We start from the raw sequence: 26,792 nt of genomic DNA, 5'->3' as shown, positions 1-26,792 counted from the left end.
TCCCCAGACTTCACCAGAAATAATCAAAGATAAATAATTTCCTTATCATGTACCAAAAAATCAGGAGATGTAGAGTGACAAGGATGAAATCCTTTCTGCCAGTAAGGATGCTGAATGAACAGTTAACAGGGAAATGTCCTTCAAGACATTTAATCCTGGAGCATTAGGGCTGCCAGGAAGTAAGAAAATGGCTGGAATGTAAGTGTGTTAGTGGAGACAGAAACCATCCATTATTCAGTGGTATTCAGTATGGGTAAGTAGAAAATACGTTTGATTCAAGCAGACCATTTGGTGAGAGCTGGAGCAGTCAATGGGTGGTAGGGATGGAAAGAGAAAGCTGAGTAAAGCCTGAAAAACATTAGGGGAGAGCACCCACGGCATTGTCCTTGGGTCTCCAAGGCTTGGGTCATCACTCAGTCATTTATTAGACACTCTCTGTGCCAGTAACCCAAAGAAGCCTCTTAGCTGGGGCTTCTGAGCTTTGGACATGCTTTTCCAGGGATTGAAATTCATTTTCTCTTTCTCTCCTCCCATCTGGATGCTGCCCTCCATAATTTAAGACAAGCTGGAAGATCACTTGCTTTGCTCATGCCTACTTGTTTGGAGAAGCACAGGTCATGAAGCTGTGTTATCAGATCTATTTTAATAATGCCTACCTGAGCTCTGAGGCAGTGAGATGGCTCGATGGATAGAGCACTGGGCTTGGAGACAGGAAGGTTCACTTTCATGAGTTCAAATCTGGCCTCAGACACTTACTAGCTGTGATCCTGTGCAAGTCATTTAACCCTGTTTACCTCAGTTTCTTCATTTGTCAAATGAGCTGGAGAAGGAAATGGCAAACCACTCTGGTATCTTTGCCACGAAAACCCCAAATAATGCAGACTCTAGTGCAAATATCAATAATATGGATCTTGATCTTGATCAAGAACATATGTAAAACCCAGTGGAATTGCACGTTAGCTATGGTAGGAGGGGAGGGAATATGAATCATATAATCATGGAAAATTTTGCATAATTAATCAATAAAAAAAATAAATAAACCCAAATCAGGTCACAAAGAAGCAGATGCAAATGAAAAATGACTAAACAACATTCTTCATCTACTTGGTTTTTTAAAAACTGTGCTAATAAAGTGAATTCTTTTGAGTCATTAAGAACTAATTTAGAATGCTATGCAATATCTAAATCTGAAGTGAATCCATACAATGTCATTCCCATATATGAGCATCTGAAAGACTTTTCTATCCAACAGGGAATCCTTTCTCCATTGGAATTTATGTTAGATACTCTCCATGACAGTGGCCCAAAGAAGCCTCCTATATTGGGGCTCCTGAGCTTTTGTATATGCTTTTCCAGTGATTGAAATTTATTTCTTCTTTCTCTCTTCCTACCTGGATGCTGCCCCCCATAATTTAAGACAAGTTTGAGGGTCATTTCCTTTGCCAATGCCAACCTAGTCAATGAGGTTCTCTCCTCTCCTCTGAAATCATATACTTCTTGTATGTGGCAGTCATTAGGCAATTAACATGAGCAGAGAGTCTCAGGTTGAGGTTTTTTAAAAAACACCTACTAAATTTGAAGCTAATTGAGGACAGTGACTATATCTAATACATCTTGATATCCTCCCTAATTTTAAGCCTATGATAAGTCATCAGAAAGTTTTGTCATGCACCTTTTTTTAAACCTCAAAGAATAAACTGGGCCTTATACCTCAGAATAACTTCCATATTATCTCATTTAATTTTCCAGATTTCTTCTATCTGGTTCTAAAATGAAAAGTGATTATTGATAAAGAACTCAGGTATGACAGATACTGCACCATCTATTAATCATATATGTAGATTTTCCTCAGCCAAAGCACAGGCCAAGTTGGTTTTCTCTTGTCCCCCAAAACATATTCAGGCTAATTTCTCCTCCTAGTATTATGTATGTTATCAAGGAAGGCAAACTAAATTTAGCATTTGGTCAAATTAATGAGGTTGAACAAAAACCCACAGATATGATATAATGCCTACTTATATATCATCTAAAACAATGGGTCCCTCAAATACAAGGTGTACCTAAGATTTTAAAGTGGCATGAAGACTTTGAGGATATCCTACATCAGTAATAGGCAACTTTTTGAGATCGGTGTGTCAAAATTCACCAAAAAAAAACAAGCATAACTCGGGTGGTATGTCACTTTGAGGAAAAAACCATAATTTCACGATATTTATAGTTTAAATAACAAAAACATATAATTGTAATATATAACTACTTAAACCAAAATAGGTAAATTAATACAGGTAGAATTGTCATCTATGGTGCACAGAGTGTCTACATTACACTACAGCAAATGTTTCATCCTTGGCATGCGGCCCCGTACTTCTCTGTATGTAGCCGCATGAGGCCGCGTGTCATTGAAAATGGCTACGTGTGTCATAGGTTTGCCATCATCGTCCTACATCCATGTTTCCTGTCACTTGAAAGAAAAAATTCGAGTTAATGGACATGTATTGCCCTTGTAATAGTAGACATATTTGAATTATCATCATTTTTTTTGGTTGTTGCCAGTTGTTGCCCATTTTTAGGGCCTTCTTGAAAAATACACTGTAGCAGCTTGCCATTTCCTTCTTCGGCTCATTTTGCAGATTAGGAAACGGAAGCAAACAGTTATATGACTCGCCCAGAGTCACAGAGTTAATAAGTGTCTGAGGCTGCATTTGAACTCAGGTCTTTCTGAATCCAAGCATAGAGCTCTATCCAATGCCCCACCCAGCTGCCCTTAACTCCACTGCCCCACCAGTAATTTCCTCCTTGCATTTTGTCTTCTATCCTTACAACTCTACTTAAAAAGTTCACAGTAGGTTCCCAAAGGACCTCTTCCTTGCTAAATCTTATGCTTATCTACCTGTAATTTTTTTTCAACCTCTCTGCTTCAGAGACCATATTGAAGGGGGGGGCCATATTGATTCCCTCTTTTGTGCCATGAGAAATGATGATGAAGTTAAGTTTGGAAAAACAAGGAAAGGCCTACACGAAATTATGAAGAATAAAATGAGAAGAACCAAGAGAACATTATATCTGAGGGATGTCCATCAATTGAGGAATGGCCGAGCAAGTTGTGTTATATATTGTGCCATAAGAAATGATAAACTGTATGAGTTCAGAAAAACCTGGAAAGACTTCTATGAACTAATGAGAAGTGAAGTGAGGAGAACCAGGAGAATAGTGTAAACAGTAACAGAAATATTGTACAATGATCAGCTGTGAAGGACTAAACTATTATCAGCAATGCAAGATTTCAAGATAATCCTAAGCAACTCACGATTAAAAAAAAAATGTTATCCACAGCCAAAGAAGGAACTGTTAGATTATGATAGCAGATCAAAGTACTCCATCCTTCATTTTATTTCCTTCATGAGTTTTGTATTATATATGTGATATGTATCTTCAGTCATGACAAGGGGAATATGGAAAAATACATATTGCATGAAGGCACTCAAATAATCTATACCAGACCATTTACCACCTCAGGGAAGGGGGAAGGAAGGGAAAAGGGGAAGAGAATCTGAATCACAAAATGTCAGGAAACAATTGTCAAAAATTATTTCTTTAGGTAATTAAGAAAAGATTCAATTTTTAAAAATTTAAAAGACAATAGATAAATAATTNACCTAATATCAATAATAAAAATGCAAGCAACAAATGGCATAGCACCTAAATTCATAAAGGAAAAAGTTAATTGGACTGCAAAGGAGATATAGAGTAATGAAGTAAGAGTAAGTGAATTTTATGCTCATTTCTCAGTGCAATTCAAACCTAATTAGTCAATAAACAAGAGAAAATATAGAAAATTTTTAATGTTTTAATATTTAGACCTAAAAACTCATGGCATCTTCTTAATGAAAACATTAAAGATTTCTAAGCACAACATGGCACCTTCACCCAAATAAACCATGGACTAAGACAGAGAAATATATATGTAAATGTTAAAAAGTATAAATATTAACTAACCCTTACAGACCCATACCATGCTAAAAATAGTAATCATCAATACAGGAACAAAAGCAAAAGAAACAGACCTAAATAGACACCTGATAATGACATCCTAAATAATGATTAGGTAAAGAACAAATAAAAAAATATTAATAACTTATATAATAATAAGACAATAATAATGAGACAACATAGTAAAATTTCTGGAATATAGGTAAAACAGGCCTCAGAAGAAATTTTTAAAATTAGAAAATCAGCCAATAAGTAAACCCCAAAAAAGCATAAAAGTGGAAATTCTGAAAATAAGAAAAGAATAAACTGGAAAACAAAATGACTAAAACTGATAAAACTAAGAGCTGGGTCTTTTAAAAAGACTAAAAAATGTAGAAAGCTTTAGCTAACCTTATTAAAAAGAGAGGAAAATCTAATAAACTAAGATAGTAAAACAATGAGAAGAAATAAAAAATGTTATTAGAACCTATATAGTTATATGCCAACAAAACTGAGAATTCAAAAGAAACAGAGGACTAGTTCCTAGGAAGCTATTAGGTGGCACAATAGATAGTGTCAGGGATAAAGTCAGGAAGATTCATCTTCCTGAATTCAAATCTGACCTAAGAAACTAAACCTTAAAGAGAGGTTAACTGCCCTGCACAAGGACATAAGCTAGTAAATTTCTAAGGTAGGATTTGAAAATTAGGTCTTCCTGACTCCAAGTTCAATGTTCTTTCCACTAAGCCAGCTAAAGGCATAGAAGGATTCCTTTTATAACCTGATAAAAAGTATCTATCTAAAACTGAAAGTCAGAAATATGAACAATGGAGAAACAAAAATAGAAGTAGAATAAGATCTCAGTTCCCCCCTCCCTGCTGTTTGACATAGATTCTCAAAATGATAGGAATAATTTGCTATCAAAAGAAAAAACAGGAAGAGAAAGACATTAAAGGCATAAAGATAGGCAAAGAGGAGAAAAAATCTTTATTTCCTGATGAAAGGATGAATTACTTAGACTATCCTAGAAATCACAGCTTCAGTAAAGTTTTTCGCTACAAAATAAACCTATAAAAATCAACAGCATTTCTATATAGCAACAACAAAATTCAAAAGGGAATAATCAAAATGGAAGTGCTATTCAAAGTGACTTACAAAATGCATAAAATACCTGGGAGTCCAACCTACCAAAGAACATTCAATGACTGTATAGATCCAACTACAAAATAATAAACTTAAATGACTGAAGAGATATTCAGCACTAATGGCTGGACCATGCAAACACAAAAATGACAACACTACTTAAGTTAATTCATCTATTTGTTACCCACTTATTTAGAGGATCCCTTATAGAGCTAGACCAAATATTAACAAAATTTATTTGGAGAACAAAAAATAATTTAGAAAATTAAGGGAAGCAAAATAATATGAAAGGGGGAAGGCTTCTAGGCATAAGATTATATTGTAAAGCAATCATCATGAAAACTTTTGATACTAGCTAACAAAGAAAAATAGATCAATGGAATAGCCATTGAAGAATCTGAGTTCAATAATCCCTCAAATACAAATTATCTATGAAAGCAGGGATTAGACAAGAATTGCTCAGAAAGCTGTAAAGCAGCCTGGAAGAAATTAAGTTAAGACCAACATCTTATATCATAAACCACAATAAACTCATAAGCAATGGGCAACCTGAATATTACAGGAGATATAATAAATTTAGAAGACCAGATCAGGCACATTTCACAGCTATGGGTAGGTGGTAAAAAAAAACTTTTTAACGCATCTTCTGTCTTAGTAACAATACTAAGACAGAAGAGTGACAAGGGCTAGGCAATGGGGGTTAAGTGACTTGCCCAGCTAGAAAGTAGCAATGGTAGGTGATGAATTCTTGATCAAAAAAGAAATAGAAGCAATTACAAAAGACATCATGAATAATTTCATTTTCTTAAAAAAGAAAATCTTTTTCCAAAGAAAAAATGAATACAATTAAGGAAGAGAAGTGATCAACAACAAAATAATTCTTTCTTTAAAATCTCTGATAATGGTTTTATATCCAAGACATGAAGGCAACCAATAAAAATATATAAAACCAAAAGTTATTCCCCAATAGATAAATGGCCAAAGGGCATGTGCAAATAGTTTTCAAAGGAAGAATAACAAAAAATATTAATTATATGAAAGAATGCACTAAAACATAATTAAGAAGAAATACAAAACAACTGAGATTTCACACTCAGCAAAAGAACAAAAGATGAAAAAAGTCAACATTGGAGTTGTTGTGGAAAGGTGGGCACTGTAATACATAGCCGGAAGAACTCTGAATTGATTCAACCACTCCAGAAAGCAATCTGGAATAATGCAAAGACCATGTCTCAAATGTCCGTTCCTTTTTGACCCAGAGTTTCCACTGCTGAGCATTTACCTATAGAGGTTAATATCAGTCAGAAAGGCTCCATATACACTAAAATATTTATAGTTGCACTTTTTGGAGTCACAAAGAACTACAAATAAAGTGAAGCCCATTGATTAGAGTATGGGAACAATTTATGGTATGTGAATGTAATGGAATTTTATTGCACTATAAGAAAGAAAATGTACAAAGAAGGGAAAATATATGAATAGATGCAAAGTGAAGTAAGGAGATCCAGTAAAATTATATATATATATATATATATATATATATATATATATAATGACTACAATGATACATATGAAAATAATAACAGAAAAGCCAAAATTGAATGCTGTGAAATTATAATGATCAAGATTAATCCAAAACAAGCAATCTGAAAATGAACTTTGCTCCATTCTTTGAAGAAATGGGATATTATGGGTATGGAACACTATAAACTGTTTTGTGTTTTTGCTTATTTTTGTTCAATCTTTTTTAACTTATTTTAATTCTTTGTCTTAAAGGATGACTATCTAGGATGGGACTTACATTGGAAAATATAGGTGACATAAAATTAAAAGATGACAAAAGTTTATCCTGAATTATTTTTCAAAAGGTTCTCAGAAAGGGGCAACTAGGTGGCTCGGTGGATTGAGAGTCAGGCTTAGGGATGGGAAGACCTGAGTTTATATCTGGTCTCAAACATGTATTAATTAGAAATCTTGAATCCTTTGACTCCATCTCGCAGAATTCCTTCCTCATCCCAAAATTCCTTTTCCCCTTGTTTACATGTGTCTTGATATTACTGTTTAAATAGTTCTGAAACCTCCTCCTTTGCTCTCTCTTCCACGTGTGTGGCTTAGGTGAGCTCCCACTTGACTCTAAACTTTTAGTTTCCCTTTTTGCTTCAAGTTAAATTTAGTAAATCTTATTAAATCTAATACTTGGAGTATTTTTGGATATTAATTTTTTAAATCTACAAACATTTCCCAGCTGTGTGACCCTGGGCAACTCCCATTGCCAAGCCCTTACCTCTTTTCTACCTTGGAACCAATACTCAATATTGATTCTAAGATGCTAGGTAAGGTTTTTTTTTTAAAAGTAACTTAATTTTTTTTAATTTTAGTAACAAATTTCCACATAAGTTTTCTGAAGTTATATGATCCAAATTGTCTCCCTCCCTTCTTCTTTCCTCCTCCCTTCTGGAGCTGGCAAGCAATTCAATCTGGGCTATACATGTATTATCACACAAAACATATTTCTATAGGAAGGTAAGAGTTTTTTTTTAAAAAATCACTCAGAACAATAAAGAGTTACTTCAGCGGGAGCACCAGGGAGTGTGTGAAGAGGCCATCCAGCAGCCATAAATACTGAAATACTGAAAATGACTCAGGATATTTGGAGCTCACATCCCACAGTCTGACTAACAGTCACCATCCAATAGCCACTGGAGTAATGAATGGCGGAAGATGCCTGGAGTAGCCCCAAAAAAGGTGTTGGGCTAGGAAAAGCCAAGCATCCTTAATGCCAATAGCATTCATCATTCTAAAATGGAGGATTAGCTCTTGATTAAGTATATCCACATTAAGGGGAGTGGTATGTGATAATTCCACAAGAGAACAATCGTCACCTACCACCTGGGGCTGTGTCTCCAGGAATTTCGAACAGGCTTTTGAGCCAAAGGGATAAAGAATCAAAATTGTGACATGGTCCTCAGATTTCTGAGGGTGTGTGTCCTAACAATGAGAGCTTTAATAGTCAAAAAATGAGTGAGTTAAGATTTCAACTAAACCTATGGAAAGATAGGAATAAAATGAAAAATGTAAAGGAGAAAAGATTGGCAAGGACTGACTAATGGCTCAAGTGTAGTACGTCTGATTCAGCAAGATTGACAACTCGATGGAAAAGAACACCATAAATCTCATTCCACATATTCATTTTTTCAAGAGATTATTTTTTGTAAAGATATTTTATTTTACCAATTACATGTAATGACAATTTTCCATATACATTTTCTGAAACTATATGATCTAAATTGTCTCCCTCTCTCTCTTTCCTCCTCTTTCCCAGAGAAGGTAAGCAATTTGATCCGGGTAATATATGTATTATTATCCTGCAAAATCCTCTATATTTCCATGTTGTTCATTTCTGTAAAAGAATATAGAAAACTAAAATAAAAAAAACAAATAAAACTAAAGTGAAGAATTGTATGCATTCTTCTGCATTCTGACTCCAACAGTTCTTTCTCTGGAGATGGATCACATTCTTTAAGTCCCTTGGAATTGTCCTAGTTCTTTATTTGGCTGAGAGAAGTCAAGTCTTTCACAGTTGATTATTACATATACTCATTTTTATGTCCCCTTTCGCCCTGTAATTCTTCTGGTCTCTTCTCTTCCTTTTTCCCCATTAATTATTGTCGACTTGCCTATTTTGGCTAAAGCAAAAGACGGCATCCTCCCAGGGGCCCCAAGCAGGACCAGGTGTGGCAAGCACAGTCCTTATTAAATGTGCTGGAGGGGGTACAGTGTCACCGGCTAAGATGGCATGAGCTGGGTTTATGGCTGAAGAATGAATAGTGCTGTCTTGCCATTATTAATGAATAATAATGCTCTTTTCCATGTGTAATGACGGCACTAATGACCCATCATCAGCGTGCTGAGTTGTCCTCCCAGAAACAGGAATAAGTTGCACTGAGTCAACCACATTCTTCTAACTAAAAGGCTTTGTGACTAACAGCATAAATTTGTGAGAAAGCTAAAGTAAGTTTATAGTCTATGTGAAACTAAAGTGAAACTAAGGAGCCTATAAGAGGGTTAAATTTGATATCATCAAGTCTGAAATCTGGTCAGTGCTTTAGTGGGTAAAGTCGCAAAAACTTGTGTTTAAATCACACCTTAGACACCGATGGTGTGACCCCTGGACAAGATACACCAGCTCTTTCAACCTCAGTTTCCTCATCTGTAAAATGGGGACATTTTATGTAAAAAGAGAAGGCAGATAGGTAAAATAGTGGATAGAGTGCCAAGTTTGGAGTTGGGAAGACCTGACTTCAAATCTGGTCCCAGACACTTCCTAGCTGTGTGACCCTGGGCAATTCACTTAATTCCCATTGTCTAAACCTTGATGCTCTTCTGTCTTAGAATTGATACTGAAAAAGAAGATAAGGATTTTAATTTTTTTTAATGGGGAAATAACATCAAACTCACAGGATTGTTGTGAGTTAAAAAAGATCATGTATATAGAGTATTTTTAAAACTTAAAGCACTATGTAAATGCTAGCTACTTAGTATTTTGTTGTTATTATTATTATTATTGTTATTATTATTATTATTATTATTTGTTCTTGCCATAACCTAGTTTCCTCAGTGACAACCAGGCAACATTCTGATTACCAACATCTTGTTCTATGAAAACTTGAAACTTGAAAGGCCATTCAGCAAGTAACAAAAATTTTGTTTTACTGGAAGGATATGTAATTAGGGCCACTCATGAAAAAAAAAAGTTAATATTCAAACAATTATTTTTCTTTTTAAAGTTTTTATATCAACATAAACTATATCCTAGTCAAGCACATTATTCCTTGACGCATTTAGGAGTATGAACAATAATAAGCATATCTTTAGAACTTACATTAACTTTGAATGTCTGTACCAAGCCATCTAAGAAGTGAAGATTACAGATGATTTCTGATCGTGTCTTCTCTTTTGGCAGTTCTGAGACTCGTATATTATTTATTCTCCCACCCAAAGCACGTAGCCGGGAGTTCATAACTATTGTTGAATAGCCTAAAACACAAGAAACATTTGTTAAATGTTTGTTAATACAATATAATTCTATCATTTATACTTTGTCTGAATAAGAATTTTTTCAATTGAGAAAACGATCAACTGAATTTAACCTTGATTTTCAACTTTCTTAAGATTTTATATTTTATTACACTGATTTTTTTTAACTTGGTATTAAAGGAACTGAAGGGAATGGGAGAAAAGTTTCATTCTTGCAGAGAGTTAGTAGAGAATAAAACTGAAATGAAAGTCTAATATGTAATTTAGGAGTGGTGATGAAACAGGTGCCTGCCCCAGGGCAGCTCTTGAACAGAAGCCTCTACTATCCACATGCCAGCCAATTCTGTTGGGTAATTTTCCAATGCAACCACCCGGGATAGATTAATAAGGGGGTGAGTTCTCCTCCAAAGACCTTGCCCCTGAATTCCCTCTTCTCACTTCTAGAATGGTGCCCCACCCCTACCAGTATACGCTGAAGTACAACACAAGCCTATTAGTTCAAGTGTAAAAACTATTTTTGTTACAGAACACATGGGAATCTTGGGGTACAGCCTACATGCAGATTAACAAAGTTACAGGCACATAATCTCCTTCTAGTCAATCAGTTTCACACAGGATTAAAGCCTTAATCCATCTCTTGAAGGCTTTCCATAGTTTGTTCCCTTTCTGGTCAGTGGATCCCTTCTAGCTTTTACCCCTTAGAGTGGCCGCCCTGCTTACTAGTTCCCCCTACCTCCAATCCCAGACTCAAGTTATACCCACTCCTAACAGATACTAAGGTCCTGGAAGAAGCAGGGTCTATTTCTGTCTACTTACAGGCAGAGGTGAAATAGGGAACTGTAGAAAAGCAGAGAGGGTCAAGGAAAAAAGTTTTGGGTCAAGTACTCTTAGTTCTATTAACAAATATAGGAAACAGAAAAAACAGTGATAGGAAAACTCAGTATAGTGTTTCAGATGTTCAGGGAAGAGTTTTAGAAAGGGGGATGATCACCAGTGTCATGCTATAGAGCAGTGATTCCCAAAGTGGGCGCTACCGCCCCCTGGTGGGTGCTGCAGCGATTCAGGAAAGCGGTGATGGCCACACTTCTTTTGTATTACATTCTATTCTAAGTTCAATAAATAATTTCATAATTTCCAGGGGGTGCTAAGTAATATTTTTTATGGAAAGGGGGCGGTAGGCCAAAAAAGTTTGGGAACCACTGCTATAGAGAAATCAAGGAAAATGAGAAATTGGGGGTGGGGGTGGGTTCTGGAATTAATGATCCAGAGAATCTCTGCTCATCCTTCAAAGTTTGACTCAAAAATGGTACCTTCCATCATGAAGCCCATCCTGATCCCCAGAACTGTTTGGGCTGTCTCCAGTCTGAATTCCTCCCCAAATAGGCCTTTGTAGGTCTCCCATGAAACACCAAATTCTAACTTGCACCAGTTAACTGTGGACCTTTTCCCTACCAAATTTAAAACTCATAAGATATGGGGCAGCTGGGTGTCTCAGTGGATTGAGAGCCAGGCCCAGAGATGGGAGGTCCTGGGTTCAAATCTTGCCTCAGACACTTCCTAGCTGTGCGACCCTGGGCAAGTCACTTGACCGCCATTACCTAGCCCTTACCACTCTTCTGCCTTAGAACCAATACACAGTATTGATTCTAAGATGGAAGGCAAGGGTTTTTTAAATAATAATAATAATAAACTCATAAGATAGAAACATCTCTAAGTCATCTATGGCCAAAGTAAGGATATTCATCTCTATCTTTATTCCACATATAGTAGGTTCCAAATCATTGCTTGCTGGATTCAATTCAAAAACAAAGTTTTCAGAAGAGCATATAAACAGGCAGATGGTAATGAGGAAATAAAGGCAGAGAGCACAGACCCTTCTTTTGATAGATGTTACAAAGGAAAGAAAGAAATGGACCAGTGGCTAAAAAGTTGAATCAAGAAATATGAGTATCATTGCCTCCATACTTCTCTCATTTATACGTGTAACTGAATTTTGTAATTGTTTGACAAAATAATGTTGATTTTATTTCTTTATCAGTATAAGACTGGCAAAGGATGAAGAGAATTCTCAACAGAGGTGCAGTTTAAACATATGTTCAAAACATTCTGTTCTGCGTAAGAGATACTTCTTTTAATTGGAACAGAGTGTAATTCAAGCCTTTATCTCAAGTCACCACAAAGGAGGAAATTGGTGTACAGGATCAGTTACCCAGAGACAACTGCATAACTTTATCATTGTATTTTAGTAAGAATACATTCAAGAATCAGTTATAGAAGTTGAAGAGTACACGAAAAGGTCAAGGAACTCTCAAAATAATGTTGATATGCATGAGGATGATAAAGTAGGACTTTGTCACAAATGAAAAGGTTACTCTTCTAGGGAAAAGCTTCTCTTGCTGTAAAAGTTCCTTGTGTTAGAAATGTAAACTAAAGTCTTCCTTTTGGACAGCTAAAAGAGCAATGGACCTGGGAGTCAGGAAGACTTGAGTTTCAATCCTGCCTCAGGCACTTCTTAGCCCTGTGACACTGGGCAAATCATTTAATTGAATTGGATCTGTGCTTGTTTCCTCATCTGTAAAATGGGGATGGGGATAGACTTGATGACTTCTAATGAACTCAAAGGACCAAGGCAGGGCAAAAATACACTGGCAGAAACCAGTTGATAGCATGCTAGGTACTTTATTTTTCCAATTTTTTTGAGAGAGACAGAGAGACAGAGGAGAGAAAGAGAGACAGAGAAGGGGGAGGAGGGAGAAAGAAAGAAGGAAGAAAAGGCAGGCTATAATAGGAAGCCCTTACCTAAGGTAATAATCAACTATAGTAATTAGGGCAAGGCAAAACACAAGATATACATTCTAGAAACCTCATTATGCACAACAGGTTTGCCATCACATCAACAATTATGACTTATGATTCTTATAATGTATTAGGTAGCAAGATAAATTTACATTTTTATGTATTCGCAGGCCCTGGGGAAGGCATAATATGCTCTATCATATAAAAGATCAGAAGCAGAAGAAATGTGGAGATGCACAATGAAAATGTCCAATCCTTTACTTTTACCCTCCAAAAAGTATTTTTGTTCTTTCAAAGTCTATGCAATCCATAAAAACCATCTTCTTCCCAGATGAACATAGTAGAAAGAAGACTAGATTTGGGGTCAAAGACCATGGGTTCAAGTTTCAGTTTTGCTAAAGTCATTCAACTGGGCTTCAGTTTTCTAACCCTTAAAATGAAGTGGTTAGACTTGATAATTTAGATCAGTGATTCCGAAAGTGGATGCTACTGCCCCCTGGTGGGTGATGCAGCAATCCAGGGAAGGAGTGATAGCCACAGGTGCATTTATCTTTCCTATTAATTGCTATTAAAATTTTTAAAAAAATTAATTTCCAAGGGGCTAAGTAATATTTTTTCCGGAAAGGGGGCAGTAGGCCAAAAAAGTTTGGGAACCACTGATTTAGATGGTCTCTTATAGCTTCAAACCTAGTATGTCTGATGTGCACTAATTTATCTTCAGGTAGTTCTGCCAATCTTTTCAATGACTTTAGTACCTTATTCCTCAAACCCCATTCTTTTCTCCACCTAATCTCTTGCTCTCATCATTAGAAACTATACTATTTAAAAAACAAAAAAAAACTTACCACCCTTTTCCCCTAACAACCCATGAACTTTAGGCCTTTCATTTTTGGTGATTCCCCTTCATTGGGCATCCCTCTCTTCAATCCAATTTCCTTGCTCTTGTTCCTAGCCTGCTGAATCATATTAACACAACACCGAGCTGATGTCACCCAATAAAAATTTGTTACAAAACAGCTGGGTTCTCATTATTGCTCAACAATTTACTCTACTTTTGACTCCCTATCTCTTTTTAAACCTTTTCCTCATTCCTCCAGTCCAACCCCACCCGTACTTCCTATACTCATAGCAGATGACAGCTTTCTACATACATTACTAAAAAGACTGAGGACAGCAATTGTGGGCACCCCAGCTTTCCTCTTCTTCTGGTCATTATAAAACTATTCAGTCTTATCAATGTGCTCTTCCCTCTGAGGATGGATGTGCCAATATCCTTGTTCAAGGATGATCCCACTATCTCTACCTCCGACCACATGATCAAGGACCTTGCTTCAAGAATCACCCCACATGACCTTCTTTCCCATATATCTTTTTTTTTTCTTTTTAAAATCTTTACCTTCCATCTTAGAATCAAAACTGGTTCCAAGGCAGAAGAGCAGGAAGGGCTAGGCAATGGGGATTAAGTGGCTTAATTTCATTTGACAGATGAGAAAACTGAGGCAAATAGGGTTAAGTGACTTGCTCCTGTGTAACACAGCTAGAAAGTGTCTAAGGCCATATTTGAACACCAGACTCCCGACTTCTGGTCTGATTCTCTATCCACTGAGCCCACCTAGCTGCCCTGTCCCATGCTTCTTTATTCTCTCCCTGTCTACTAATTCCTTCCCAATCTGCCTACAAAAATTATCCAATTTCCTTAATCCCAAAAAAAGCCTTTCCCTTAAAGTCTTCTCTTCCAAGCATCTACTGTTTCATCTTGCTTCCCCTGTACTGCCAAATGGAGGAGGGGGAAAGGGATCTAAAATTGTCTCAACTTCCTCAGTCTCTTAAAAAGAAAGTTTCTGCATTCATTACTCTAATGAAACTCCTCTTAAAGGTAGCTAATAACCTCCCACTGGCCAAATTAAATAACTATTATCAGCCCATAGCATTTCTTCACTTGTCTATAGCATACAACATGGTTAACAACCCTGTCCTTGAGTATTCTCTTTAAGCACTCGAGATATACCATATTCTTCTTGATTCTCCTTCTATTTCTCTAATTAGTTCCTTCTCTCTCTCCTTCATGGGCTGTTCTTCCTCTTTCTGATTCCATAAGGTAGGTATTCCCCAAAATTCTCTCTTTGGCTCTCTTTTCTTTGCTTTCTCGCTTGGCACAGGAAATCAATTATTCTTCAATTACTTACACCAGTGGTCTCCAAACTCTTTGGAAAGTATTCAAGTACATACCAAATAATGCATATTTACTTATTTTATTATATAAGACACTAGTATACTTATAATTACACACATTAAATACACCTAGGTGGTACAGTGGATAAAGTACCAAGGCTGGAGTCAGAAAGACTCATGTTTCTGAGTTCAGACACTTCCCAGCTGTATGACCCAGGGCAAGTCACTTAACCCTGTTTGCCTCAGTTTTCTCATCTATCAAATGAGCTGGAGAAGGAAATGGCAATTCTTTGCCAAGAAAATCCCAAATGGAGTCACAAAGAGTTGGACACAGCTATAATGACTGAACAACAACAACTATATGCATTATAAAAGTTATATACACAAAAACAGAAATAAAAAGGATGAGATAAAGATGAAATATTTGTGAAGGCAATCCTAGAGTCAATAGGAGCCTGGAATTTATTGAGAAGGGGAGTGATAGGATCAGATCTTCAATTTAGGAAAATCATTTTGACAGCTATGAAGGGAGATGCTTAAGACAGAGAGACCAATGAGCAAATCCTAATAGGCCAGGCTAAAGTAAGAGGGCCAGAACTAGGCTGTGTGAATAGAGAGAAGAATCAGATGAGAGGTAAGTGGTGGTGAGAGGACCAACAAGATCTGGCACCTGACTGTATATGTGAGGTGAAGAAACATGATGAGCAAAAGATGGCACTTAAGTTGTCAGCTTGGACAAGTGGTAACATGGTGGTGCTCCAAAAATAATAATTGACATTGTTGACCAATGAGACAGTAAAGGAAAGTAATAAATACTGGAAGGGATGTGGCAAAATTGGGGCACACTAATGCATCATCAGTGGTGTTATGAAAAGATCTAACCATTTTGGAAGGTAATTTGGAACAATGCCCAAAGGGCTATAAAACTGTGCATACTCTTTGATCCTGTAATACCACTCCTGGGTCTGAATTCCAAAGAAATTTTTTAAAAGGGGAAAGGACCTACTTGTGCAAAATTGTACAATAATATTTCTAGCAGCGCTTTTAGCAGTGGCAAAGAATTGGAAATTGAGGGGATGTCCATCAATTGGGGCATGGCTGAAGAAATCGTGGTATATATTGATGATGAAATACTATTGTGCTATAAGAAATGATGAACAGCATGATTTTAGAAGAAGATGGAAAGGCCTACATGAACGAAATAACCAGAATCGGGAGAACACTGTACAAAGTAACAGCAAAACTGTGGAATGATCAACCGTGTGGATCTCTCAGCAATATAATAATCTGGGACAATTCTGAAGGCCTTATGACAAAGAATACTATCCACCTCCAGAGAAAGAACTGTTGGGAATCAGAATGCAGAATCAAAGCATACTGTCTTTCACATTAATTTATTTATGTTTTAATTTTAGGGTTTTGGTTTTATAGTGTATTCTCTTACAATAATGACCAATATGGAAGTATGTTTTGTACGATAATACATGTATAATCCAAATCAAATTGCTTTACCATCTCTGAGAGGGAGAAAGGAAGAGAGGGAGGGAAACAATTTGGATCTTATAATTTCAGAAGACATATGTTGAAAAATGTTATTACATGAACTTGAGAAAGGAAATCTTTGAATTAAAAAAAGAAAAAGAAAATAATAATTTACAAAATGGAGGCATTTCAGGTGGAGGGAAGAAGATAATGTAATGAGCTCTTTGCTGAAGAATACAATCCACTACCACCTACCCATCCTGTGCAAAAGTCTCAAAATGAAGAAGAGAAAGGATAGGATCTTATTCAAGGGTCACTGCCTGGGAATGCTGAGCCTGTCACGGTTACAAGATAAGCTGGGGAGAAGGAGGTAATTTGGGGGAGGCAATTGATTTTCCCAATGGCACTTGCCCTACCCTAAGGCAGTTAAGTTATAATTCTCCTGAAGAGCCAAGACTAGTCTCAGAAGGGGTGTAGATGGGAGCAAAAATGGTAGCAAGAGAGGGCAGAGTGGGGCAGGGGGGTGGTGTTAGAGGCAAGAGTAGGTGAGTTCATGTTGGAGAGTGGCCCCATGATTGAATATTAAAGGACCAGTGGGATTTCATCCATTTTCTCATCCTTCAATGGGATGATCACACATCCCTTAAGATCAAGCCATGGCCTCCATGGTTCATTCTGGAGAGTGTCCATTTTGAAAAGCACTGATTTACATAGATAACTCTCCAATCTTACCTATCTTCCCTCTTCTGATCTCTTGATATATATTCCCAATTGCCCAGAGAACTTCTCCATCTGAATATGACAGTAGCCCTTTCAAATCAAGATGTCTAAATCCAAATTTAAATTTCTCACTAAATCTACTTTTCCATCTGACTTCATTATTTCCATCTAGAGCACTAATATTTACTCTGCCTCCTGGAACTTTTTAAATTGAATTAGTTACGAAATCCTGTTGCTTCTTCCTCAGTAATTTCCTCAGATCTTCCTTCTCCTCCTTGTTCTAATTCCCACCACCCTAATGCAGACTCCCAACAAGAATGATTGCAATAATATCCTAATATGAATTCTTTTCTCCGTTCTCTTCCTCATTCAAACTATATTTAATAACATATTCACATTTAATTTGTTATTGTTATATATAATAATTATTTTATTAGTATATTATAGACTGCTGCCCAATTAGTCATCTTTCTATTTAATTCTAATCATGTTACTCCTGAGAATCTTCAGGAGCTCCCTACTGCCTACCAAGTAAAGTTTAGATCTCCTACCCTGGTCATCAGGGCCCTCTACAATCTGGAACCCCCTACTTTTCCAGCCTTAACTCATAATATCCCTCTCCAAATCCCCAATGTAGAATTCTCTGATGCTCTCAACATACACTGGACTTTCCCTTTTGCTATACCAAAAACAAACACCCCTTTCAACTTCATTATTTTAAAGCCCAACTAAAATGCCACTTCCTCCATGAAGGCAAGCCTAATCTTTCCAATCCTTTTTCCCTTTAATTTTTTTCAACTCTTTATGAGACTTTCAAGTACTACTTTGCATAATAGGCTCTGTACATACTAGATTCTACTACTAGACTGGTCACAATAGGTATTTAGTATTTGCTGAACTAAACTAAATGCAGATTGGTAAATAGCAAATAATAATGTCAAAAATTAATGATTGGGGGGGGCAGCTTGGTAGCTCAGTGGATTGAGAGTCAGACCTAGAGACGGGAGGTCCTAGGTTCAAATTTGGCCTCAAACACTTTCCAGCTGTGTGACCCTGGGCAAGTCACTTGACCCCCTTTGCCCACCCTTACCACTCTTCCACCTAGGAGCCAATACACAGAAGTTAAGGGTTTAAAAAATTAAATTAAATTTAAAAAAATTAGTGATTGGGATTATACCAAAATAAGGTATTAAATGGAAAAGATTGCTACATTTAAGGGGGGGGGAGATCTGTTTCCAAGAAATACTCTGTAACTCAATTCAGTTAAACAAATATTTACTGAGTGAATGTGTTCTTAGCTTTGTGGCAATGTTCTGAGGCCACAAAAGAAGTACACAACATAGTTTCTCCCTAAAAGAACTATCTCTGAGGAAAACAAAATTAAAATATGTGGAAGAGGCATACAGTCAAGGATCTGATTTAAGTTATCATCTGGTAGTATATACAGAGTACAAGGGAAGAGAGTTCTAATAACTGCAGATCAGAGGGCTAGGAGGGCATTACGACCTAGAGAAGGCAAAACCAGAACTAAAGAATGAATAAGATTAAAGTAGACATTCAGTAAGACAGGAAGACTGCTATACATGGGAAGACAGAAGGAGGAATGATGGAGATACATGAATTCATCCATGCAACAATAGCACCCTCCTGCCTTTTTTCCCCTATCAAACCTATGATTTTAGGGAACTCCTTCCTTACCAATGCAGATGGGTCCCTGCTCTATACCTTGCAATCTTAGTCTTAAAAATAGATTTGGAGTCAGACGTGGGTTCAAATCCTTCTTCTATGCTTTGTTACCTGTATAACCTTGGATAAACCCACTTCACGTCTTGGACACGAACTTCCTCATCTACAAAAGGAGAGAGTTGGAGCAACAGCATCTCTAAAAAGCCTTCCCTTATTTAAAGTCTATGATCCTATGCAAGGATTTTTTAGAAATCATATATTTATTTTTTCCAAACCAACACAACAAATGTGTCTCATAGTGCAGACGACATACAAACATGGTCCCCCTGGTCTGAGAAGGAGGCAAAGGAGAGTATTGGAAGTTATTTAAAGTCTATTTCCTCAGGGGCCTTACAATCACTAGATTCCCATTACTAAATGGGAATCTGTTGTTCAGTCGTTTCACTCATGCCCAACTCTTCATAAACCCAGTTGGGGTTTTCTGGGCAAAGATACTAGAGTGATCTGCCACTTCCTTCACCAGCTCACTTTGACAAATGAGGAAACTGAGGCAAACAGGGTTAAAATGACTTTCCCTAGATGATATAGCTAGTAAGTATCAAAGGCTGGATTTGAAAAAGTACCTCCTTCTTAAGATTATTATGAGGACAAAATGAGATAATATTTATAAAGTGCCTGGCACACAGCACTATATGAATGTTAGTTATTATTCTTGTTATTATTAATTATTGTATTAAGTCAAAATCCTACAATATCTATCAATTGGTCCTAGTTCTTGCCTCTAGAATGACACCTGTTTAATCCCTTTTCAATTTGGCAAAAATTCACAGGAAATTAAATATAAAGAATTAACAATAAGAACTAAGATATCAAATGTTTATAAATAAAAGTTCAAAGTACTTATGGATGGCAATAGGGGTAATAAGAAATACTGATGCAAAGTATCACCGAGATTTAGGGAGCCAAGTTCACAACTGAGTTATGGCTATGGGAAAGTATACAATATACTTATGCAAAAGAAACAAGATAGGTAAAAGCGAGGGGAAGAGGGAGAGAAAAGAGAATGAATACCAACTCTTCAGCTTTAATAACTTATGACCACATTAAGACTTTTGGGGTTCCCTGTATGTTAAAAAGATATAATCATGTGAAGAAAGTAAGGGAAGGGAAACATGATGGATTTTGGTGGATTAACACAGACAAAATCAGAATTGATATGGTTATCAGGGTAAAACTATTTACCACTTGGCAAAAAAGAGGAAAGAGATGGAAAAATTTGGGAATCAAATTATAGAGTAACAGATTTAGAGTCCAAAGGAATCTTACAAGTTTCCTAGTCTAAGCCCTCATTTTATTCTTTTAAGCTCTTCATTTTAACATAAGGAAATTGAAATCTAGAGAGGTTCCATTACTTGCCCCAATTCAAATTGAGGCCCCCAATTCCAATATCAGAGCTATTTCTATGGTACCATGATGCCTCTGTCCAGCTCAGCAGTAGTGACACACATCAATATTCCAGTATCCTTTCTGGAACTTTTTCTGCTAGAGTAGAGTCATTAATAACTTTATGAGTAGCCTTAATGAAAATTTCCATTTTTCAAAGATAAAAGAAGCATCAAGGGGAGTTGGCATTATGGATTTGATTCTCATTGGTTAAAAGCAACTGGTTTCAGAGCTGGAAACAATAGGAAAATTGACAAAGAATGACTATTTCATCTTATAATCTGTGACAAAGAAGATAGCTGAGTCATACCTCAATTTAGGAAGAATAGATTTCAATAGGCTCAGGAAAAGGATATGTACAATCCTCTAAACTAAAAATAATGCAGAAATGATGAGAAGTACTCATTAGTGAAATCTTGAAGACATGAAGAAAAATAACTGATAAGCAAGAAAAGGAGCTAGTTGTGTACAGGGGAGCATTTTGGATGCAAAAATCAATCCATTACAATTTTAAGTCATATGTGGAAATGGAAACAAGGAAGCTAACAACAGGAAATAAATACAAAAGTATGCCATAGCCCTATAAGAAAAATATCACTGAGTGTTAATGATTATAATAACCTAAGGCTAGGATGTGTGGAAAGCTAAACACAACAAAAATGTTGGAGCTTTTTTTTTTCCTTTTAAGTTGTATTAAGGGAAAGAGAGAGATCAAAGGAAATTAAGACATTTGGCTGGGATGGGTAGCCTCAATGATAATGGATAAGGGAGAAAAGGCTGAGCTGCTCAACTTTTATTTTCTATTTTCCTGATCTAGAAAAATAGTTGAACTGAAAAAAATTTTTAAATGGTTAAAAGGGAATAGTTCAGTAGGAAACAATTAAGATAGCATCTTGTGGTCCTTAATGAAGTGAAGTCACCAGGCTGTGATCCTGTAGTACTCATACTAAAAGAATAAGCAGATTCAATGGCTGATTCACTAGTCAGTGATATTTCAAAAATCTCAGAGACAGAATTTCCTTATAATGGTTAGTGAGAGGTCAAATCTAAGCTTAGCTTCCCTTCATCATCTTAAAACAAATGGCGCCAGTGACACCAAATAAAGTAGAAGAACAATAAAAGCAGACAAAAGAAATAAATCATAAATAAATCCCTGCTAAAAACCCAGCAAAGACCAAAGAATTTTATGAAGAAAAAAAAATCCCAACAGCAAAGAAATACTCTAAGGTAAAAAGTCAGACAAGACTGAATGAAGAGCAAAAGAAAAAAAAAAGATTAATGAGAATATTAATCTTAAAAGTGATTTTTAAAAATGACAGAATAATAAATGCAGAAAATATCTTAATATGATTAAAAGTATTTAAAACAAAAAATTTGCATAATTTATAACAGATACATAAAGAAAGCTTTCTCAATCAGAGCAGGAGTAAAACAACAGTGTCTACTTCTACACTATTATTTGAAATGGTATTTAAAATATTGGCTATAGAAACAAGACATTAAAAAATTAAGGGAGATTATTTTGGTCAAAAAACCTATAAAGATGACAGACTAGATACTTTCCCCAGACCTCTCTAACTCTTAAGAACACACAAAAACAAGAATTATATGTCTACCTACTATAGAACAATTACATCTGAGACCATGAGACAAAAAAGGAATCCTAACAGGGAGGGAAGAGGCAACTCAACCAATGATCATAGGTCTCCTAGAAGAACATGATAAATTAAAAAACCCACCTACCATAATTCGGGAAATTCATTTATTCATTCATTCAACTAACATTTATTAAGTGCCTCTCTGTGCCAGGCACTGTGCTAAGCACTGGGGGGGGGGGGGGGCATACCAAGAAGTAAAAGACAGTCCTTGCCTTCAAGAAGCTTACAATTTAATGGAAGAGACAATATGCAAACAAATATATACAAAGCAAGCTATATATGGGATAAATAGGAAATAATTAAAACAGTGAAAGTACTGTAATCAAGAGGGTTAAGGAAGACTTCCTACAGAAGGTGGGACTTAAAGAAAGTCAGAGAGGTCAGTAGTCATAGCATAGGAAGGAGAGTATTCCAGGCACAGGGTTGGGACCCAAATACTATCCAGAACTCCTGAAAACATCAACAAAGTTTTAACTGAAAATCATCCATAGAATACCTCCAGAAAAAAAAAAATTCTATGCTTCAAATTTCAAGACACCTAGAGTTTAAATTAAAGAATCCCAATGGCAAAAAACAAATTCTACAGGTGGACAGGAGGGAGACATTCAAATAAAAAGGAAAAGAAACTTGAATTACTTAAGTTTCTTCTATACCTATCAGAAATCATAGAAGGGAAGGAAAGAGTATATTCCAAAAACTGAAGTTGTTCAAGATTCAATGGAAAATGGCATACTCTAGAAACTTGAGCCTAATCAAAGGAAAAAGATGGATGATCAACAAAAGAGAAGGATTGAAGGCATTCCTGCAAATAAATAAAGAATTTTTAAAAGCTTTTGAATACCTGAGAACAATGAAAGCAATCTCTATTCAAGAGATTAAAAGATTAAAAGCACATGCACACACATGGATAAATATCTGAGTAGAATTTATAGAAATAGGAGAAACATAGTTTGGAAAAGCAGAACTGAGATACAATGGACTAAACCCTCTAGGGAAATCAGTAGATGTGTGAAGAAAAACTACAGCAAGGAAGGGTACCTAAATGGAAATAAGGGAGGTGGAATACAGAAGGGAATATCTTCTTAGCAGGTGGAGGAATAATAATAGCTATGTTCTTGCAAGATAAAGGAAGGAAAGAGAATGGGAGTTGTGGCAGAAGGAAGGGTGCAAATGGGAGATTCTCAACCCAATGGAGATGAGAATCCCGGGTTAAAATTTCCATGTTACAAGAGATGCAGGTATGCTTGTGATGAGAATAGGAACCTTGTGAGGAGCTTAATGAGGTGAAAGTTTTTAAACCCTTGTACTTTGGTGTATTTTCTCATAGGTGGAAGATTGGTAAGGGTGGGCAATGGGGGTCAAGTGACTTGCCCAGGGTCACACAGCTGGGAAGTGGCTGAGGCCGGGTTTGAACCCAGGACCTCCTGTCTCTAGGCCTGACTCTCCACTGAGCTACCCAGCTGCCCTTGTAGTTGATTTTTGATTTTTTTTGTTTTTTGTTTTTTTGTTTTTAAACCCTTAACTTCTTGTGTATTGGCTCCTTGCTGGAAGAGTGGTAAGGGTAGGCAATGGGGGTCAAGTGACTTGTCCAGGGTCACACAGCTGGGACGTGTCTGAGGCCGGATTTGAACTTAGGACCTCCCATCTGTAGGTCTGGCTCTCAATCCACTGAGCTACCCAGCTGCCCCCGTGGTATGTAGTTGAAATAGAATACTACTATGTCATAAGAAATGAGGAATAAGATGAACAGAGAAAAACCTGGAAAGACTTATATGAACAGATACAAAGTGATGCAAAGTGTATGGTAACAGAAGTATCACATAATTATCAACTGTGAAGGAATAATCCATTATCAGCAAAACAAATCTCCAAGATAACCACAAGGGACTCATGGTGAAAATGTCATCCATCCCCTGCCAAAGAAGGAACTATTGGAATCTAAGTGCAGATCAAAGATTGCCATCTTCCAGTCTATTTCTTTCAAAAGATTTCTATCATATGTATGATATGACTTGTATCATAACATAAGCAATATGGAAATATGTATTACATGAAAGAATATATAAATAACCTATATCAGAGTATTCATCACATTGGTGAAGGGGTAGGGGAGAAAGGCAGAAAACTTGGATTCTAAAAAGTCAAAAAACAATGGTCAAAAATTGTTTCTGTATGTAACTGAAAAAAATAAAATTTTTTAAATGTTTGAGTTTTCAATTAAGGAAGACAGAAAAGTAAAGTAATATCAAAAAAGATGCAATAATTTATGTAGCAGATGTGATTGAATAAGAAAGAATAAGTAATCAAGTACATAAATCAAATGAGTAATTAAATTTAAATCTTTAGAATTATTTTTTAAAAGACTGACCTAGAACTTTAAAAAAGGAAAAAAGAATGAGAACTCTTCAAGAGATTTTTAAAAACACCCACACACTTGGGGAATAATTGGCTGAGTAGAATTTATAAACATAGGAGAAAATAGTTTCCAATTCAAAATTAGTTAGCCCTGATGGAGGAAAAAGAACTAAAGAAAGCTATTTCAGTTGGGCTTGCAAATAAGAAAGACACAGTACAGGCCATGAGTTCCACAGAGATGGCATATTCATGTGATTTCCTGCCTTGACAGATCCAAAATAGCAAATATTTAAAATATCAGCAACTAATAGACTTGATGAAGCATAGGAATAGTTAGTAGAAACATTAAAGAGTAGTCAATGGCTCAGTCTATTTGGCTTTCCAAAAAGAAGGTTCTATCAGACTTCCCTTCTGAATGAGTCTGGACAGCTTACACTATCAAGTGTCAACATAATTTTTGGCATATTATGGTACTAATTGAAATATGCATAAAATCAAAGATAAATTTTTTCATTCAAGAGAGAGCTTGATTGAACTAACAGAACACTGATTCTGAATTGCAGAAAGTTCTATTTTCTCATTTTCCTGTTGTCAAGACATAAACTATTCACTGGGATAGAATTTTTAACTTGGTTTGGAGAAGAGAGGGGAGGGAAAGGGAGGGGAGGGGAGGGAAAGAATTTGGAACTCAAAATTTTTAAAAAACAAATGTTTAAAAAATGTTTTTATATGTAATGGGAAGTCAAATATTTTAATTTTAAAAGAAAAAATGCATTGTCGTAGGAATTAATATTTAGTTTTAGAATAAGTGTCTCTATTTCTTAACTGTCAAAAAAATTATGTCTGCATGGATAGCATCCTGCCAAATGAGAATAAATATGTGAGGTCTTAGGTGCAGATGGGAAGGGGGGTAGGGTGGACAGAGACCCAGAGCTGAACAGAAAAGCAATAGGAAAGAAAATAATGGGGAGAGCAGGGGACAGAATGGGAGCTAAGATTTGAGACAAAAGGAAATTTCTACCCTGGGACACTGCTTCAATCCATATTACTTTCCACTGGACTTGAGACTTCTTAAGAGTGAGGCACAACAGATAAAGAAAGGGATGGTGGTGATGACCAGTGGTGGCTGGTGGTAGTGCTAGTAGTGATAGTAAGGGCAAGATTTAGAAATACAGTAACAAAAAAAACCAAATGGTTAGAAGAGGAATCCGTGCTTCAGAAGTTTTAACACAAAGGAAAACAGAAAGAGATTAAAGAAGGAATAAATAAGAATGGAAACCAAAAATCAATGAATTTTAGATAAGACAAGAAGCAAAGAAAATTAACAAAGAGAGCACTGCAGAGAAAATCTCCTTAGAAAAAGAATCAGAAACTTTAAAAAGGTTGAAATTGAGAAGAGGAGAACTAACTGAACTAATTAATTAACTGAAAGGGGGGAAAAGAAGGGTAGAAATAAGTTTAAAAAATCAATAATTTAATTTAGACCTCAAAAACTTAGATAAGACTTGTCCCATGACAGGGACAGGGAAGAGGTAAAAAGGAAAAGAATGCCTTTGGGAACAGGTTATATCAAAGTAGGTTAACCAAAACTAACCAGAGAAAAAGTTTAGCTTAAAGGAAGAGATGATTTTTTTTGTTCCCTTATATTTTGATATCTTTTAAAAACAGACAGAAATGGAGGAAAATACCAACCTAAATCTCCTGATTTTAAATGAGAATGGACTAAAGAATCCAATAAATCCAAGGAGACTGGTTAAAAAAAAAAAAAAAAAAGAGAAAAAAACCCTCCACAATCTACTGATCACAAGAAACTCAACAAAAAACAAAAAACATACATGGAATCAAAACAAGAGGCTGGAACAAAATTTACTATTCATCAGGTAAATCCAAAAAAAAAAACAAAAACACACAACCCTAAAAGCTGCAATCATGCTATCAGGTATGAAGTAAGAACAGAGATTTGAATTGTGATTTCAAGGACATAGGGCACTCCCAGATAAGAAAACACCTTCTACCTACATGGGCTAGCACCTTCTCTGCAATTTATAATCTAAGAGAGTTGCTTTAGAGCATTAGGGGAATGTTCAGGGAGGTTAAATGCCTTGTCTAGGGAGAGGAAGCCAATATGTGTGAAAGGCAGGGCTCAAACTCAGATCTCCTAGGGTTCAAGGCCAGCTCTCTAGCTACACTCCCTCCCGGCACTCCTCCTACAAATGAAAACACAATAAAGATAGTAATGGACACCCAGAACACAAACAAAAGACATAGACCTAAATGGAGAGGGTATGGAAAGTCAGGCACACTCATGCATTGTTGGTAGAGTGGTGAATT

General features: G+C 36.2%; 1 protein-coding gene across 1 annotated transcript in view; it reads right to left on the bottom strand.

Annotated features, from left to right (window-relative positions):
- Nucleotides 1-26,792, bottom strand: part of PTPN3 (protein tyrosine phosphatase non-receptor type 3) — a 256,184-nt gene that overhangs the window by 187,317 nt on the left and 42,075 nt on the right. The window contains exon 2 of the mRNA XM_044679539.1: nt 9,995-10,149. Coding sequence (XP_044535474.1) covers nt 9,995-10,132 — 138 coding nt within the window. The 5' untranslated portion in view covers nt 10,133-10,149. The remainder of the gene's footprint in view (nt 1-9,994; nt 10,150-26,792) is intronic.

The sequence above is a fragment of the Gracilinanus agilis genome, chromosome 1 (genome assembly GCF_016433145.1).
Source record: "Gracilinanus agilis isolate LMUSP501 chromosome 1, AgileGrace, whole genome shotgun sequence".
NCBI lineage: Eukaryota > Metazoa > Chordata > Mammalia > Didelphimorphia > Didelphidae > Gracilinanus > Gracilinanus agilis.
The sequence above is the reverse complement of the archived record's forward strand: the minus strand, read 5'-3'. Positions and strand labels throughout refer to the sequence as shown.